We start from the raw sequence: 16,932 nt of genomic DNA, 5'->3' as shown, positions 1-16,932 counted from the left end.
TCGATTTCTTACCATGAGAACAATGATGAACATACACAATTTGAATATTAAATTAATTATTTTGAAATGAAAAGAGACAAATTGTGATTTGAATAATCATAAATTCTAGTAAATGAAATTTCACTAATAAGAAAAAGTGCAATAAAATTCATTCAGACTGTAATGAAACCGTGGAGTAAACAGTGAACGTGTGTGTGTGTGTGCGGCCTCCAGTCGAAATAGAATGTGTTTATTGGTTGTCACAACTTGTTTGTTGCAGTAAATTAACTTTTAACTCTCGCCTTAAAAACCAATGCAATAAAGAAACGGAGTAAGATCACTGACGTAAACAAAACGCGCGCAATAAATGAACAGCAGCAAAAAAGCGCACGCAAAATGGGAAAATGCATTGAATTAGAGTGGAAAGATAACGGTGATCGACCAGCGCAAAACAGATCATAGCATAAGATTGCCAGTGGTGCTGTATTTTTTTTTTTTCGTTCACTACTGATAGCTCGAATGTATAACATGACCATAAAAACGTGCTTCTTAGTCGCAATCGCAAACGGAACAGTCGAATCGAAAAAAAGCAAACAAGCAATATGAATGAGCGATGGAAAGATTGTTGATCGAATTAATAATCATGCTTGTTGAATTTCGGAAAGGGGAGAGAGAGTGTGTGTGTGTGGCCACAGAAGGAAAAAAACATATTCTCATCAAATGAATTTGACTATGAAAACGAGTTCGAAAGATCGAATCGGTCAGTTCTGCTGCACCATTGAGAGCGAGAAAGATTAAGTATGCTTTATGGAACTGTTGAATGAAACATAACAAAAGCATGCTAATCTGGTTGGTGGATTTCTCTTTTGTGTACTTTACTCGGCAACGAAAGTTGATAACCATCGGGAGAAAAGCGATTTGCTGTTGAGGTGCTAATGGAAATACAGACAGAATAAAAAAAAAAATAATTGTAATTTTGCTTTTGTGAATAGTCACAAATCAGATCGCTTGAAATTCCAAAAAAAAAAAACACAAAACAATTTGATTTGTTTTCACCCAATCATCATGAACAGATTTATCGATGAAATTTCTTTAAATCGATAAGTTTTTTTTCGCTTTGCGTTTAACGCAAAACACTTTCAACAATGCACTTTTCTGGTAAACGTTTTGCACAAATGCTCGAAAACCGCATGCAACGAAATATTGTGAAAAGAAAGGGGAGAGGAAAAAACATTTGGAAAAGTTTAATTACTGACTGCGATTATGGTAAAATTGTTACGGATGATAGGATATTTGTAACAGAGTTTTTTCTCTCTCTTGCAATGGATGAAGCAAATAACAAAGGGAATAAATAAAAAAAAACACATAGTTTTGAAGCAACCCAATTGTGAAACGACACTCTGCACTGCTGTTGTGTGCATCTCTGTGCAATTGGCAAAATAAATGGTGAAAATTAATACATTACAGCATATTGTTTCCGTATCAGCGACGACGCTCATTATATCTTTCGTGTTGATTTCATTCGATTATTCACTTATGTTGCATTTTGTGTGTGTGTGTGTGCTCGTGATGAAGGAACGCTTTCATGAACAGTATGCCACAAACGATGTAATTAACGAAAGATACAATATTCCATCGCAATGCAGACATTGAGGCGGGACACACTACGCAAATTCCTCATTTATTACGATAGATTCAATAAACCTATATTCTGCTTCGTCTTCTCTTCCGCATGACACATATTTTGGAAATTGCGTATGATTTGCTCGCTCCATACCTTCATATATAAATGTATTTTTTTCTTTCTCTCTTCTGAATGAATGTCAATGAATTCATTTTGTGAGAAAATTATCACAAAATTGGTGTTTGTTTACAAAATCAAAATACCAAATTGATGCAGTTATTTTGATACACCACCTCCGATCACACACAAGAAATACCAAAGAAAGCAAATACCGTATGTAGGATGAACAATTTATTTGAATAAAAATTCCGAAATGATCGCACCTCGGTCGGTAAGAGAAAGTAAGAATAATAAATTTGTTTGCTCATTTCGCAGACATGTGTCATGGCGACATCACTGAATTGGTCAATGGAAGCGTCACTAACGCGCTTTTGTGTGTGATCATTCCGAGGTAACAACAAACAACTACAACTCTTAACGTTCCATTTTAAGTGTTCCGCACATGAAAACTTAATGAAAATATATACATTTTTTTTTTGAAACAATTGATATTCTTATGCAATCGCCGAAATTATGAAAAACCAACAAAGATAATTCATGTGGTTTTTTTTTTTGTTTTCATTGCGATGTAATTTTCAACAGTGATTATGATATTTCGTGAAGCAAGTAGACGCTGACAAAAATGCGTATGAAGAATTGATCGTTCAATGCAAATTGATTTAATTGCTGTTGAGTACCGGGTCTCAGTATGTCGTGGTGCCAAGCTTTGTCACGATGATTATTTGGTTTTTAATGCGTTTTTCCATGATTCCATGACGCTTTTGATCAAAATTGTGCGATACAGTTTCAAATTATGAAATACAAACAAAACAAATAGAAATTCGTTCATGGATCGTTACTCATCGCATCGCAAAAAATAGCTGCTGAAAACAAACATGATATGATTGAGTGAAAAAAAAAACCTAACAACGACAAATGCAAAAGGAAAATTTTTAGCGTAAAAAAAACCACCATCGAATTGGATTTTCGTTCCGTTTGCAACTGATCGCTTTGATACATACACGCTTTGAAAGCAGTTTATGCGTTTTTCTTTCGTTGAGTTGTTGGTGTTTCTTTTGCTTTTCTTCTTTCTCCATCACCATTCCGGATATGCTTTCGCTATTTTTACTCTGTACTCACTTCGTTCGTAAATTAGATGAAAACAGAAAAAAACGCGACTGTTTCTTTTCTTATTTCAAACAAATAGACAAAAAAACCGATTGAGAAAAAAAGAGGTACACATATGCTGCGAGCTACGTTCGTGCTTCAACAACATGTCCGCCAATCAATCCATTTTATTTCGTTAATTCAACCAAAATATTTGAATAATGTTAGACGTGCCAACAATAACATGTGACCATTTAATAGAATTTTTTTAGCCGTATTGTCACTTTTTTGGTACAAGAATGTTTTTATGTGAGCAATTATTGGCATGTGATTGATGCGAAAGTGTCACATTTTCAAGAATAAATCAACGGTCACACAATCAAGAAGAAATCGAAGAAACTTTATGGGATTTTTGCCACCTGGTAAAAAAAAGCATCATTGGCATTGATAAATCGGCCACAAAAACAAATGATGAACCGCGCCGATGGAAATCGAGTATATTCACTCGAAAAACCACTTGTTCACATTTTTGGTGAGCACACAATTCGGATTTTTATTTTTAATTGTTACTATGTTAAGCGTTTGCTGTTTTATTTTGTTGGATTTATGTTTTAGCTGTTGTTTCGCTAAATGCATACACGCAAGCATTCTTTTCCTCTTTCATTCTTTGCTGCGAAACATGAATTGCATACTCTCACGGTCTATATAATCGAAATGTTGAAGAGTGAAAGAATACAATGAAATACAGAAAGAAAAACTTACTGAAATTCTATGGCACACATGTGGGGAAGTGCTTGAAGGCAACGAATAAAAAATAACACACACACATGCCGTACAAATGCAGTCAGTGGATTATAACGGCTCCGGTTGTACTTGCCGGAATAACAAGAGTGCGAATAATTTGTGGCGGGCACATCATAAATAATATGAATTTTCTTCTTCTTCTTTTTAAGGAAATCATCATTTTCATGTGATGCATCGTTCCAATTTTGATCATTGCTAGACATTCATACGTCACGGCAACCGTATGTTTCCGTCATTGTTTAGAGATCAAAAGTCATGAAATGCATCTAAATTTTTGACACTTTTCATCTCCAAATTAAAAGTCAACTTGACGCAGAATTTTTCGCATAAAATCACGAAGATACTGCAACACATTTTCTGCGAGCAAAAAAAAAATGGAAATGCATTCTGTTCTGATTCAGTTAGCCATTCATTGCACAATTTTATTGCTCTGAAAAATTTCTTCTGACAGAGAAAATTAACACACAATGTTATCAAACTGTATTTATTAATGCGGATGCCAACTGTTGGTGTATGGGGTTAAAAACAGACGAATTCCAACGAATTTACAAATAATATACTCTGTAAAAGTCTTTCGATTGCAGCAAACAACATTAAACAAGTTAAAAGAGTTTAAATAATTTCCAGAAATGTAATCGTCTTCAATCTTCAAATTATACAAGTGTTTAACACATATGAGAATGAAACTAGAAACAGAAAATGCGTTGAAATGTTCTTCGAGCACTGACAAGTTTCAAACGAGTTTGAAACAGCTAACTATAAACTGTATTGTTTTGTTGCACACTGATGCGCGCCAGCTCCAAAGGCAAGATTAAGAAGAAGAAGAAGTTGCTCTACTTCGAATGCAAAAAAAGAAGAAAAATAATAACACCAACACTTTGGAAAATAAAATGTGTTATTATTAGATCGACAACAGCCAAGGCAGCAGCTGTGAAACAACACCACCAGAACAAAATCTGCATAAATGATTAGAAATAAGAAAATGCTTCGGGCTGTGCTACAAATGTATCTAAATTGTGTGCTGGAAAAATATTCATGATGCACACATGGAAATGAAGAGAAAGATCTTTTGTCTCGGTAGTTCTTGCAAATATTCTGCGAGAACGTAGAAAGAGCGTGTAGCAATACTAACGGTGCAACCGTAAATAAAATGCATAAAATGATTCTATAAATGCTTGGAAATAAACAAATAAACCACAAATAATCATTGTATTTGCATGAGTAAATTGCGACGGGGAGAGAGCGAGAGAGAGAGAGAGAGAGAGAGGGACAGAGAGAAAAATGAAAGGTTCCATTGTGATGATGACTGCAGACTGCAAATTGAAAGGGAACCGAATGTGCAATTCAATTCAGTCGAACGGCAAGTGTTTTGTCATAAACGACAATCATTGTTTAATTTCCGTATATTCTCATTTCATTCGCTTTTCGCGTGGCGGTTTGTTTTTCGATTCGATGAAACGAAATGGTTTTTCCATGCACACCACTCGCATACATTTTGTATACTTTTCCTCGTGACACACATCCGACTGATTCCAATGAATCGACCGAATTTTTTCAACCGACCGTAAAAACCTATTTAGCAAAAACTCACTTTCAATCGTTCAAACGTAAAGCTCTGAGTTTTTTTAACGAAGAAAGATGTTGTTCATTCATATTATTGAATTTCAATGTTGAAAACGCAGCGGGGCCGGTATTCTAGAACAATCCACAAAAATCGTTCGGAATCATTTGTTTATATAAACAACTCAGCTCAGTGAAAACAATAAAAGTTATTGCTATAATTATATTAACACTCACATTACTACAATCACTATAACAACCACTTCTATTGTTTTCAGTCCGATTCAGCGCCTGACCGTAGCTAATATTTTGAGTGTGTAACAATTTTTTTAATATTTTCAATGTTTGGCGACAAATGTAGAGCTCTATTAAAGTTATATTTTGGTACTTTTGGTGTCCATATTTGACGCCAAACGTTGAAAAGACAAAAAAATATTAGTTTCAAATGAATAGTCCGCTCAATATATTGTCGGAATAATTCCACTGTTGAAAGAGGTGTCGGAATAATTCCGAACAAAATAAGTGGAATATTGTTTATTTTTTTTTGTCTTATGAATAACGACTATTATTCTCGTTATGTGCTACAATATTATTCAAAACAATATTCATTCATAGAAATATGTTTTTCGGAATAATTCCGAACAAATTGATCGGAAAGTGGCATTAGAATACCGGCCCGGATGATGTTTGTTTGTCGAATTGACTGTACAAAATCAGAAAATATTCCTTAATTGTCGACCGCGCATAGCGAATGTTCTGCCATGCGCTTTCGACTAATTCCGATTTAAGCATATAATATATTTATGTTCCCTCTATTACTTAAATTAACAATAAATGAAATAGATCACAACTGACTTGCGACGCATTTTGCATGGATTGTTGTTTTTCCGTTCGATATGAATTCGACGTTGTTTGGGTGTTTTTTTTTTTTTTTTGTAAATTGGACAAACAGAGAGAAAACAAATATGGATCAATGTGCGAGCAAGCGTAAGCTCGCACTCGTATGAAACGAATGAAATTGCAATTTTAACTAATCACATAAGCTGCTGGTTGAATGATGCCGGCATGCGTTCGTTTTGATATATACACATATAATTGTTTATGCTTTTGAACGAAAATTGACTGAATGTTGTGCTGTGCGCACAAATCCATGCGATATTTTATCGTTGTTGAAACGATTGAACACACATTCGGAAATGAGTGAATCGAAAATTGTGTTATCCGCTATATTGGTGCTTGTTCTAGGTGCCTCACAATATAACTGGCTATTAACGAGAGACGTACGCAGCATAGATAGAAAAGAATATCGATATACGATGCAAGTTGTGTTACTAGCGGCGCACATTTTATGTGCAGTATATGCCATTGCTTTCGTAAAACACTATTTGTTCTGTTTTCTTTTCAGCTAATCGATTTCTCGCCAAAGCGATCGAACATTCATTTCTATTGATGCACACACACACAATCGTGCGCGCGAGCGCACCCGTGCAGCACACTACTCACCGTGTCTATCTAATTAGTGGTACCTGTATGTGGTTCGATATGTTTCATTGTGCACTCATTCGTCTATCATGTATGCTCAAACTATTCAAATTGGGCTAGTTTATAAAAACGTTATATACTCATGTCTTCCCCTCATTTTTGTTCAACACTTAATTTGGCGAAATTTAATGATGCACTCATTATTCTTATCTTAATGGAACGCTTCTTCAGCTTCATTCATCGAATAATTTCCATAAATGAAAAAAAAAACGCACACACACACCAACATAAAATGCATTGCTCATTTCAATCGATTCACATTAACACCGTAATCATAATTTCACCCAGTTTTCAACGAAGCATCCAAACACAAATCCATGACAACAGAAAAAAAAACATAATTACTTCTTTTTTTTTATGTAGGAAAAGAAAATTGATACATACCGATAAAAATGTTCTTTTATTTTCACAATAAAGTCCAATTGAATATTGTTAAATAGTTAAGTTTGTGTTTTATGAAATCCTTTGCACTGGAAATTTCATCAGTATTTCACGAATTTAATAACTCCACATAAAATGGCACACTAAAATGCAAGAAACAAGAATTAAATAGAAACAGATACAGGGAGAGAGTTAGAGAAATGAAATGTTTCACTGTAATTGTTTGTCGGTTGTGGTCTCAAAATAACTTAATAAAAAATAAATCCATGGGATAAATGAAATCCATTGAGTGTGTGTGTTTTTTTTTTTTCTTCTTTTTCTTTCTTTCGTTTCTCGCGTCTGAATTGTTTGTAATTTGTCACTTTTGTGATAGATATACAGTGATCGCACACTCACTTTAAGGTTTTCGTACTCGTTTCGGTTCAAATTATAATTGGTTTTCTTTTTCGTGTATGAAAAAGTGTTAACAACCAAATTGCACGGGGATTGCTCGCCACTCAGCTTCTAATTGAAATCAAAGCACTTTAATCGACTTTAATTTATTCTCGATTCGACAATTGTGTTGTATGGACAGCAAATACTCGTTTCAAATATGCACGTTTTTGACATCGACTTTCCAAGAAAATCAAACGATTTGAATTGAAAAAAAAAAAAATATAGTAAAGAAACACCCGAAAATTAACAAAACACTGATCGCAGCAGTTATAATCCAAAGAAATTGCCAAAGCCGAATCACATGGACTGTGCAAAGGTTCGTAAGAAAATGCGGTGTTTTTTCAGTTGTATCAAGATTTTATATCACGAGAAAGTTGTGACCCCTTTCTCCACATTTCAAACCACAAACACATAGACACGCCGCGAATGATGAAGAAAACGCAACGGTAACAGCATACAGCAGTGGCAGCAGCACATGGCGTGTGAGCCACAGGTAGATCGGTCTTTCTTGTTTACACTATTCATTCTACCGTGATTGTATGTATGTGTGCCTCGAAGTTGTTTGCATTGCATAGCTTGAATCATGGCCCGCATACGAGACGCAACAAACGCAACTCATCATAATCACACATAACACAGTGTGTTCAAAACCAAATTGCTCAAAATAATTGCCAATATCAAAAGCATTCAGTTAATGAGTTCCGGGATAAATTCATGACACCCTGTCCATTTGATTGGCTGCAATTGTGGATTTTCCTTACTACTAACTCAAATTCGTGCATTCGGTTGATGTCATTTTCATGTAATCATCTACACATTCGTTATACATATTTGACGAAAATTGATGCATTTACTCATTCAATGTGCAACATTTGCTTGATTTCTTTTTTTATTTTATTTTATTATAAATGTGTATCCGTTTTTTTCTGTCCGTTATTTTTTTTAGCTGCCGCTTCGATCTGAGCATTATTTCATACGTTTTCTTTCATTTTCTCTCTTTGTTTCACTGCTTTTTTTCGCGATTTATTTGCAAAGAGAATTTAATTTATCGTCCAAGTTTTATCATTGCCAAGCCTGCGTAGCGCGTTGGAAAAATGAAGAAAACAACAAGAAGAATATACGCGGAAAACATAAAGCAAATGGTGAAAGAAAATCCAATAACCTTAATTCATGGTGACATTTTACACAAGTTGACATCAGCATAATATTTTCAGGAGGGTGATAAATTACTCATTAATTGATTGCTTCTCATATTGGTTGGCTGTCGTTCGGCGAAATGAAGCTCGCAAAAAGAATCGTTTAACATCACTTTAAGACGGCACGAAATCAATTTTCATAAATTATATGCGTACATGTTCTGTCATTTGCACTGAGAAAATCTTGAACAACAAAATTCTTATCATATCATTTAATATGTATATTTCTTTTGAATGCATGCATTTTGATGATATGTTAACATCAAAAAATGAGAAATTCGTCCCAAATTCAACGTTCAATTTTCTCTTCTTCAATGACCTTGAGTGTGTATGCGTACGCAAATTCTGTATATAAACTGATTCATGAAGATTACGCAAAGTTGTGAAAAAAAAGCCCACAACAGACCGTTAATTGAAAGCGGCTGTTGCTCATCAAACGGTATATTTAAACGGTATTGTATGGAAATAAATTCGCATATTTCACCAATGACTCCATCGCACGCAAAAATCGTCGTTGTTAATAATAAATAAGTGGATGATTTCAAGCAGAGACATGTTTTCAACTGCGCGATCTATGACATACATCGTTGACGCTTTTGAATGGTACGACGAAAAAAAAAATGACGACGCCAGACAAAAATCACTTTCTCCGGCTTGATATTTTTCTTAATGCGAACACCGTACACGATATTGTTAGTTTTGATTTCATTTAATGTTGTTATTTCTTGCATATGATTATGATCTGGTTGATAAAATTCGTTTTCAGTCAAAATATAAATAAAACGCAGAGATATACAGGTAACTATATGTACAAAAAAAATGAATTATTGTTATGAATATTACTGCCATTGTTACAAATATTTGATATGTTGGAGCTGAAACGACATGCAACATACGTAAGATCACTTTCGTCGAAATTATTTTTCGTGTGCGACAGAATGGCGTGAAATTAAATGTAAAAAAAAATTCGTCGCTCTGCATGTGATCGTATTTGACAAAAGATTTTCGAAGGAAATTCAAAGCTTGATTATTATCGAGTCGTTGAGACGAGAAAATGACAAGCGCTTTCTTCGATGATGTTTTGATTCAATTTGGTTGAGTGACTTTCCATGCAATTCGAAAAATAAAAATAAACTTATAATCAAATTATATGCAATGCAATGCCATATTCATCTAGTCGCAGTCAAATCTTTCCCCTTTGGAATGCGATTCTGATTGTGCTAAATATCACTTTCATTTCACATATTCATACCTATTCATCGAGGAAGATACCGAAACTATCGAATCTTCTTTGATGTTTGCGCATTCTAAGATTGAGTTATTGTAATAAGGGCCAATTATTTGAGTTTCTTTTGATTGAAGAGGTGGATTTAACGAGCAATCGTTTAGCGGTATTAACACGGGAAAACAACGAAGAAGAAAAAAATCCATACACGAATGGACGGAACATCAGCATTCTTTTCAATGCAAAAATGTTTGAACGCTTTCATGAGTTTGATTCCGCCTTTTTTCCCAATGATTTTCGTTCATTTCGATTCAAAATAGTGAATACCAGTTTTAAATGAAAAGAATGAACAAATCAACGACAGCCCAGATATTATCGACTTTAACCGAGTTTATTGACGAACAATCGAAAACGAACGCACAAACAAACAAACCAAAAAAACATTCCATTCAAGAACTTTCATTCATAGCTTATTATTAACGCTACTTTTTTTTAAACCGAGAAAAAGTGTACGAATTTCATCGTGATGTTTTGGCTCCCACACATGTTTAACAATTAGGCGCGTAGTTTCACTGACTTTTTGGTCGTGCAGAGAAAATAGAAAGATCACGAAATTCGAGTAGAACGGAAAAATGAACACATGGTTCGTACATTCAAAAGTGATCTCATTACATAAGTTTCCACGCAAATCCATTTGAAATGTGAACTGGTTGTTGTGTTTTCGACGATGAACATAGAAATTAATTTGCTCGCTACCTGCATTTTCGCTACATAATTACTATTGTCATCAATTTCAGTGTTTGTTTTGTTTCTCTTTTCAAAATTATTTACGGAAAAACAAAACACATAAACTACCATAACTTGTGAAAATGAAATTTAATTAGCTCGCACAGCATCGACGAAAAGGAACATCACATTACACACTGAGATAAAGTTGAGCACCTTTTTAAATTGCTAATTAGCAATTTACATTTGTATGCATCGCTTGGCAAACAGTCTGAGCTCTTTTTTCGCCTTTTGAAAATCATCAAAAATTCATAGCAAAATATGTACAAGCCTCTGGGCAATATGGTTTATGGACTGTTTATTACCACAACTTTTCGCCAACTTCGTTCACTGGAAATGTGTTAATTATTTCATAAAACGGTATATTTCTTTCAATTGCTTTCAACTACTTTGTTGCCAACATCAAACTGTGATTCAAATCTTTGGCAAAAAATTTCCACTACTTTGCATTGAATCATTTAACTGCAGTCGAGGGAGAAAAGTGATTGAGCTCAACTATTTGCTTACCAGCAGAATTGAAACTTTCGCTTTTGCCAGATTTTCGACAGATAAATCATTCTAATTTAGGTGTTACTCTAATTGCAAAAAAAAAAAACGATTTCGACAAAAGCATATGTTAGGATTGGTCAGAGTTACGCGTAAATTACATGAACATAAATGTGTCTGGGAAGCACCCATTGCAATGCATCTAACGCATTTATTTTCATGTCACTTACGGACCTACCAGACTGAATAAATAATTCATTTTATGTGCACGACGACGTTATGTACAAATGCGTGTGCTCGTAATAAATTTAATAATCGTTCGGCTTAGTCACCAAATTGTATTCGGATTACGTGACTTGAATTTGAATTAGACCCAAAGTAACCGCAGAAAGTGATTTATTTTGTGAAATAAACAGTTTTACTTTCGAAAGTGTGATTAGATCACTTTTTGTGCATAAGTGACACAATGAGTCATATTCACTTGGACAAAATAACGGTGGATCCTTATATGGAATATGTCCATTACTCCAAATATGTATGGTCTTAAGATAAAGATGATTTTGCACATCCTTTTGATTATGCGTGACTCAACTTTCAAAATTAATAATCTCCATTCTTTTGCGCTTCGATAATAAATGTATCGTTGTTCGAGGCTTTCACACGGAAGAAAGTTAGACCATATTCCAAATATGATCACATTCTAAAATCAATAATTGCAGCAGGAACAAATGCAAAAAAAAAATTAACTGTATCACGAGATCATGAAACCAAGTCATGGTCACCGACTATCGCTTTCGAACAAAAAAGTGAAATGTGTTTGCAGCTAAAAACTGGAAACGAAATTAATATGTTCTGTACATTAAACTGTCATTTGTTCGATTCGAGCTGATAAATTCTGTTTGCTGCGTTTATTGTAGAGGAAACACGCGAGCAAATGATACGAATCGATTAAGATATCGAGTAAATCGCACCAGAAAAATATCAAGACACGCGTATACAATGTGATTTAATGAAGTGATATACATTTCCAAGCGACTTTACGTTATTTTCACTTTGGCCATTGATTTGTTGCATATAATATTAAAAAGAAATTGCGTCGTTAGTTGAATTCATTTCATTTAATTTCATATCATTTCATTTCCACATACATGTGAAACATATATAGATACTTTAATCGGCTCATTGGAGATAATTTTATTTTTTATTTTTTTTGTTCTCTGTCTCTATCTCACTCTATTCCATTTGAATGGCGCAATTTTTACGACACATTAAACCAACAGATGCCAATAAGTGTAAAAAAGAAAACATTTTCAATTCCTTCAAGAACTATTAAGCTTGTACTAATTTCCCGTACATAAAATACACTCACGGTTGGCAGTCAACAAGTATTATCGAAAATCCATTGAAAATTCATGGCAATTGGAAGTAAAGCTAATTGAGACGTCTGGAGAAAATATGTTCCGGTTGGTTGAATTTGTTTCGGTCATTAGATGAGGCACTCACTAAGAACACAAACAAAATCAAATGATTTTTTTTTTAAGTAGCGTTTCTATTTGAAATGGTGACTACCAGTTTATGTGGCCTTTTATCGGATTTAATGACAACAGATATTAAAAAAATAAATACGCATTCAAATTTCGAGTTAATCAGCCTCAAAGTTTGGGCTATTTTTTTTTAGCTCAATACCATTTATAGGAAATAGGTGACATATTTTGGTGCAGGGCCCACATTTTAAGACTCTGTTATAAAATTAATCTGTGATCTTTTCATTTTGTCGACGAGCGGAGTTGTACATATGAGCTCTATATGCGTCAAGTTTAAATTCTATTGTGATGCTAATGTTTTTTTTTTTGAATGGATGGTGTTCGGTGCATGGCATTCTGCAGAACTTTCGTTTTTTAAAATATTGTCTGACCTAATTTGTTTCGTTCATATTTCCATCATACTCGAATCCGGTTAAATTAGTTCTTTTTTGATATATGTACAAAAAAAAAATACATTTCCGTGCTGGCATAATGTGTGATTTGACTCAACGATTACTTAATCCGGCAAAAGACGTCAACGCGAACTCTTTGGCTTGGGTTTTTCTTTTTCTGTCTTTCTTTCAAGCCAGCTAGATCCGGAACGGCACACAAAAACAATGCACTAAGTAGGTTCGTTGTTCGTTCAATAGCCGCATAGTCTTTCATACCGTGTTGCGTTTGTTTGTGGCTTCAACAAAATAGGTCATTTGATTTGCTGCGTGGTAGAGTGTGTGCGGTACAGTGGATGCGATTTGTGACGACAGCAGAAAAGTGAAAACGAAATGTTGTTCAATTTTTTTTGTTTTTGTTTATTATTATTTTTTGTCTACCATCGGTGAATTCCATCAAAAAGTCATTATAATCCCTTTAGTTCCATGTGATGTGTGTGCTTCGTGACGATGTGTATGATCAGCAATTGCATAATATCGTGAAGTTCCAAATTAAATGCTTTCATATTCGAACGAGTACGTTAAACGTGACGTGGCTTTGATTGGATTTTGCATGCACGTACGGATGATTCAATCGATCGCGATCGCCTGGTGCTGCTTCACCATTCAAAATATGTACTTTTCATTGTTTATTTAGTAGCCATTTGAAACGCCTATAAATACATTGTCACGTTGTAGATGAAACTACCAACTTTCCACAAAAGATTCATTGTTACATAGTGTAGTTATTGAACATTTTCAAGTAATATTCATGCATCTACTTAACTCTTTGACGTCAATGTTCAACCGAATGTAATCTATCTCTCGATAGTTTAGAAATAGCACACAAATCATACTGGGATTGGACACTATAACGATGCACAACGCCATAAATGTCTCTTTCTCTTCGTACATACATTGAAGCATTCACCAACTACCTAAAGTAACTCATTTGCCTATTTCAGCCGCTGAGAAACAAATTATTGTTCATGTTATCGTTTTTATTTGTTTCGCGTTGGGAATGTTGGAATGCTATAATGATATGCATACCATGATTGTAAACTGGATAGAATCGACGCACACCGAGACACGTACACAGACGCAGATATACGAAAAGAAATAGAAAAATATAAATCACTTTCACCCAAGCGAAATATAATTTATTCAATTTGTCAAACAACCGAAACACAAACGATTTTTGGTCACATGAAATAAACACATTTACTATTCCACTTTGTTCTCTTTCATTGCGCCTTCTTCACATTGGTCAAATGAGTCACACATAGACTTGATGGTGTAATTTCGGCTTATTCAGTGCCTGTACAGCTCTTTTTTATGAAATAAGATGCGTTTTTGTTAACAAAAAAGGTGCAGTTTCTAATTTCCTCAAGAAACAAAATACTCATTTGTTATAGGGTGCTAACAGATCATATTATACCACATAAGCATTTTCGAATGACAAAAATGAAGTGGACGAATCTTCTAAATGTTTGCTCGTAAATTTGCATAGAATGTTTTGACCTATTTTCGTATATTATATATAGTTTCTTAGAAGACGCGCCACTTATTACCAATTCAACGTGAATTTGAATCACATCTAAATATAATTTCAATTAATTATCATAATTTTCTCTGAAGAATAACCGACATACCAAAGACGAAGATGAGTGTATTTTTAATATTTTTGGGAACTTTCGCTCTGCAAATAGAACATAATTGTTTTAAATATTTATGCAACTATTATTACACAGTATAATTTTTAATTACTTGATCATTAACTGAAAAAATTGATCATTTGGCTTTGTTTTTTCAAGATAAATTTTTTCGCTATCGTAATCGTTCATGTAACGAAAAGTGAGTTTGTCTAATATAAAAATGTCGACAGTTTTTTTTCGGAGTAATATTTAGCTTCTTAGGATAGATAGTAGAGTGTAATGTCATGAAAGCTGAGTTTTTTTTATTTTCACTAGCAATTTCAAGTAGATCGAAGTAGATAAAACTTAGAAATTTAATCGTTTAAAATGTTCTGAGGACTTACTCAAATAAATTGTTTACGAAGCGTGCTATTGGTGTACGTGACTTCAGTTTCGTTTGATTTATTTTAAATTGTAATAGGTTCGGCCATGACATTCATCAGATTTTGCGATGAAAAACATATATTTCATACGAATTGAGTGTCATCAAGGCGAAAACGGGATGTATTTCTCGAATACATCTTTTTGTTATAAGAAATAATATAATTCGAAAAGATTTAATACTGACTGTCTGATTGAATTCCATTTTTTAATGATAAAATTTATTTGTATCTACTCTGTTGAACAAGAATATAACAATTATTTGTAGAAAAAAAAACATCTATTCATCTACATAATCTTCTCAATAATTTGCTATCTATTTAAACATATTGCCTTTTAGATTTACTATGGTCAATTACAATTTTCTTACATAAAAAAATATAAAGCACTTCATTCCCAAAACATTTCTTAGCCAGTAAGATAGAATTTTTTGTGATAGTTTATAGCCACCGAATTTATGGTAGATAGTTTTGTGCAAACTCTATGAGATTGTGTTATATAACTGACTGTACACGTGGTGAGTTAGCTTCTGGCATCATTAATTGTTGTTGGTACACGTACTTCTAAGCCATTCAAGTCTTTTGACAAAATTATTTGGCATCCCAATCGCGATGTGTCTGTCAATTCATAGGCCAAATCCAACATATCCATCTCCTCATCGCCGGGCTTTTCTATAAAGTATAATCGACATCAATGCAATTAGTACTCGTATGTCATAATAAATAATAATCTGTATTTTACCTGGTAACTTATCGTAGTCTTCTTGTTTGAATATAAGATGGCACGTTGAACATGTGAGGGTTCCTTCACAGGCGCCGAAGCCCTCCAAGTCAATACTGTTGTTCACAACAACATCCAACAAAGAGTCTCCGACTTTTCCAGTTCCTCTGATTTTGGTGCCATCGGCTCTAATGAAAAATACTTCAATTCTGCAATTAAAAAAAATCATATATTCATTAGAAGAATTGAACTGTTATCGAGAAAAACGACCAATTTGAAGAGGTAACTCACTCATCTTTTTGTTGATTTGGTACAGATGTTGAAAAGCCTTTTGTGTGATTCAATGCACTCAATGTTTTCCGTTCAGTAATTGCTGACGATGCATTAATTACTTTTGTTAATGCATTTTCACCAAATTTACGTACGTTTTGTAATTTGCCTAATGTGTATACAGTCCGAACAAAGGTATTTCGTAACATAATTCACTATTGATAAAAACGAGTAATTTGTACAATCAGGAAGTGAAAAATTTATTCAACTGAAAAACAATTGAATGTCGCAGTGAAAAATACACAAAATGATGACAGAGAATGAAAGCCTCAGCGATGCCAAAAAGTATTAAGACGACACACGAATCACGTTTTATCCAATTGAAGTATCAGCGTTGATTTTAATATTTAAATATTCAAATCATCGACTTTTGTATGATGAATTGATATTTTATTATATCTTGAGTGCTCACAGACACACGAGCTTCTTTAAACGTCAAACGAGTGAAAGTTATGTTCAAATAACTTCTTCTGTATGACTACAGAGTACCACTTCGCCATCGTTGTGATTTTCTAATGAATGGATACGTTCAATGCAATAGACAATTTAAATACTATTTACGTTTGTACAAAAAATGTTGTTCAAAATTTGTTAAACGAATATGCATGAAGAAAAATGTATTTTTTATAATA

At 33.8% G+C, this 16,932-nt stretch overlaps 2 protein-coding genes across 2 annotated transcripts in view; both read right to left on the bottom strand.

Annotated features, from left to right (window-relative positions):
- LOC116350715 overlaps positions 1 to 7,846 on the bottom strand; it is a 31,515-nt gene extending 23,669 nt beyond the window's left edge. Inside the window, exons 1-2 of the mRNA XM_031782619.1 lie at positions 7,493 to 7,846; positions 7,100 to 7,239 (exon numbers count right to left, since the gene is read on the bottom strand). The gene's annotated coding sequence lies outside the window, so the exon portion shown is untranslated. The remainder of the gene's footprint in view (positions 1 to 7,099; positions 7,240 to 7,492) is intronic.
- Positions 7,847 to 15,533: 7,687 nt separating this feature from the next.
- On the bottom strand, positions 15,534 to 16,750 carry LOC116350732 (adrenodoxin-like protein 2, mitochondrial). Its single transcript, XM_031782644.1, has 3 exons — positions 16,262 to 16,750; positions 15,992 to 16,179; positions 15,534 to 15,921 (listed from the first exon to the last, which is right to left on the bottom strand). Exons 1-3 carry the CDS (start codon positions 16,447 to 16,449, stop codon positions 15,773 to 15,775), a joined length of 525 nt encoding a protein of 174 aa, XP_031638504.1. The 5' UTR covers positions 16,450 to 16,750; the 3' UTR covers positions 15,534 to 15,772.
- Between the last annotated feature and the right edge of the window lie 182 nt (positions 16,751 to 16,932).

The sequence above is a fragment of the Contarinia nasturtii genome, unplaced genomic scaffold (assembly GCF_009176525.2).
Source record: "Contarinia nasturtii isolate CC-2019 unplaced genomic scaffold, AAFC_CNas_1.1 Cnas_scaffold_4311, whole genome shotgun sequence".
NCBI classification, from domain to species: domain Eukaryota; kingdom Metazoa; phylum Arthropoda; class Insecta; order Diptera; family Cecidomyiidae; genus Contarinia; species Contarinia nasturtii.
The sequence above is the reverse complement of the archived record's forward strand: the minus strand, read 5'-3'. Positions and strand labels throughout refer to the sequence as shown.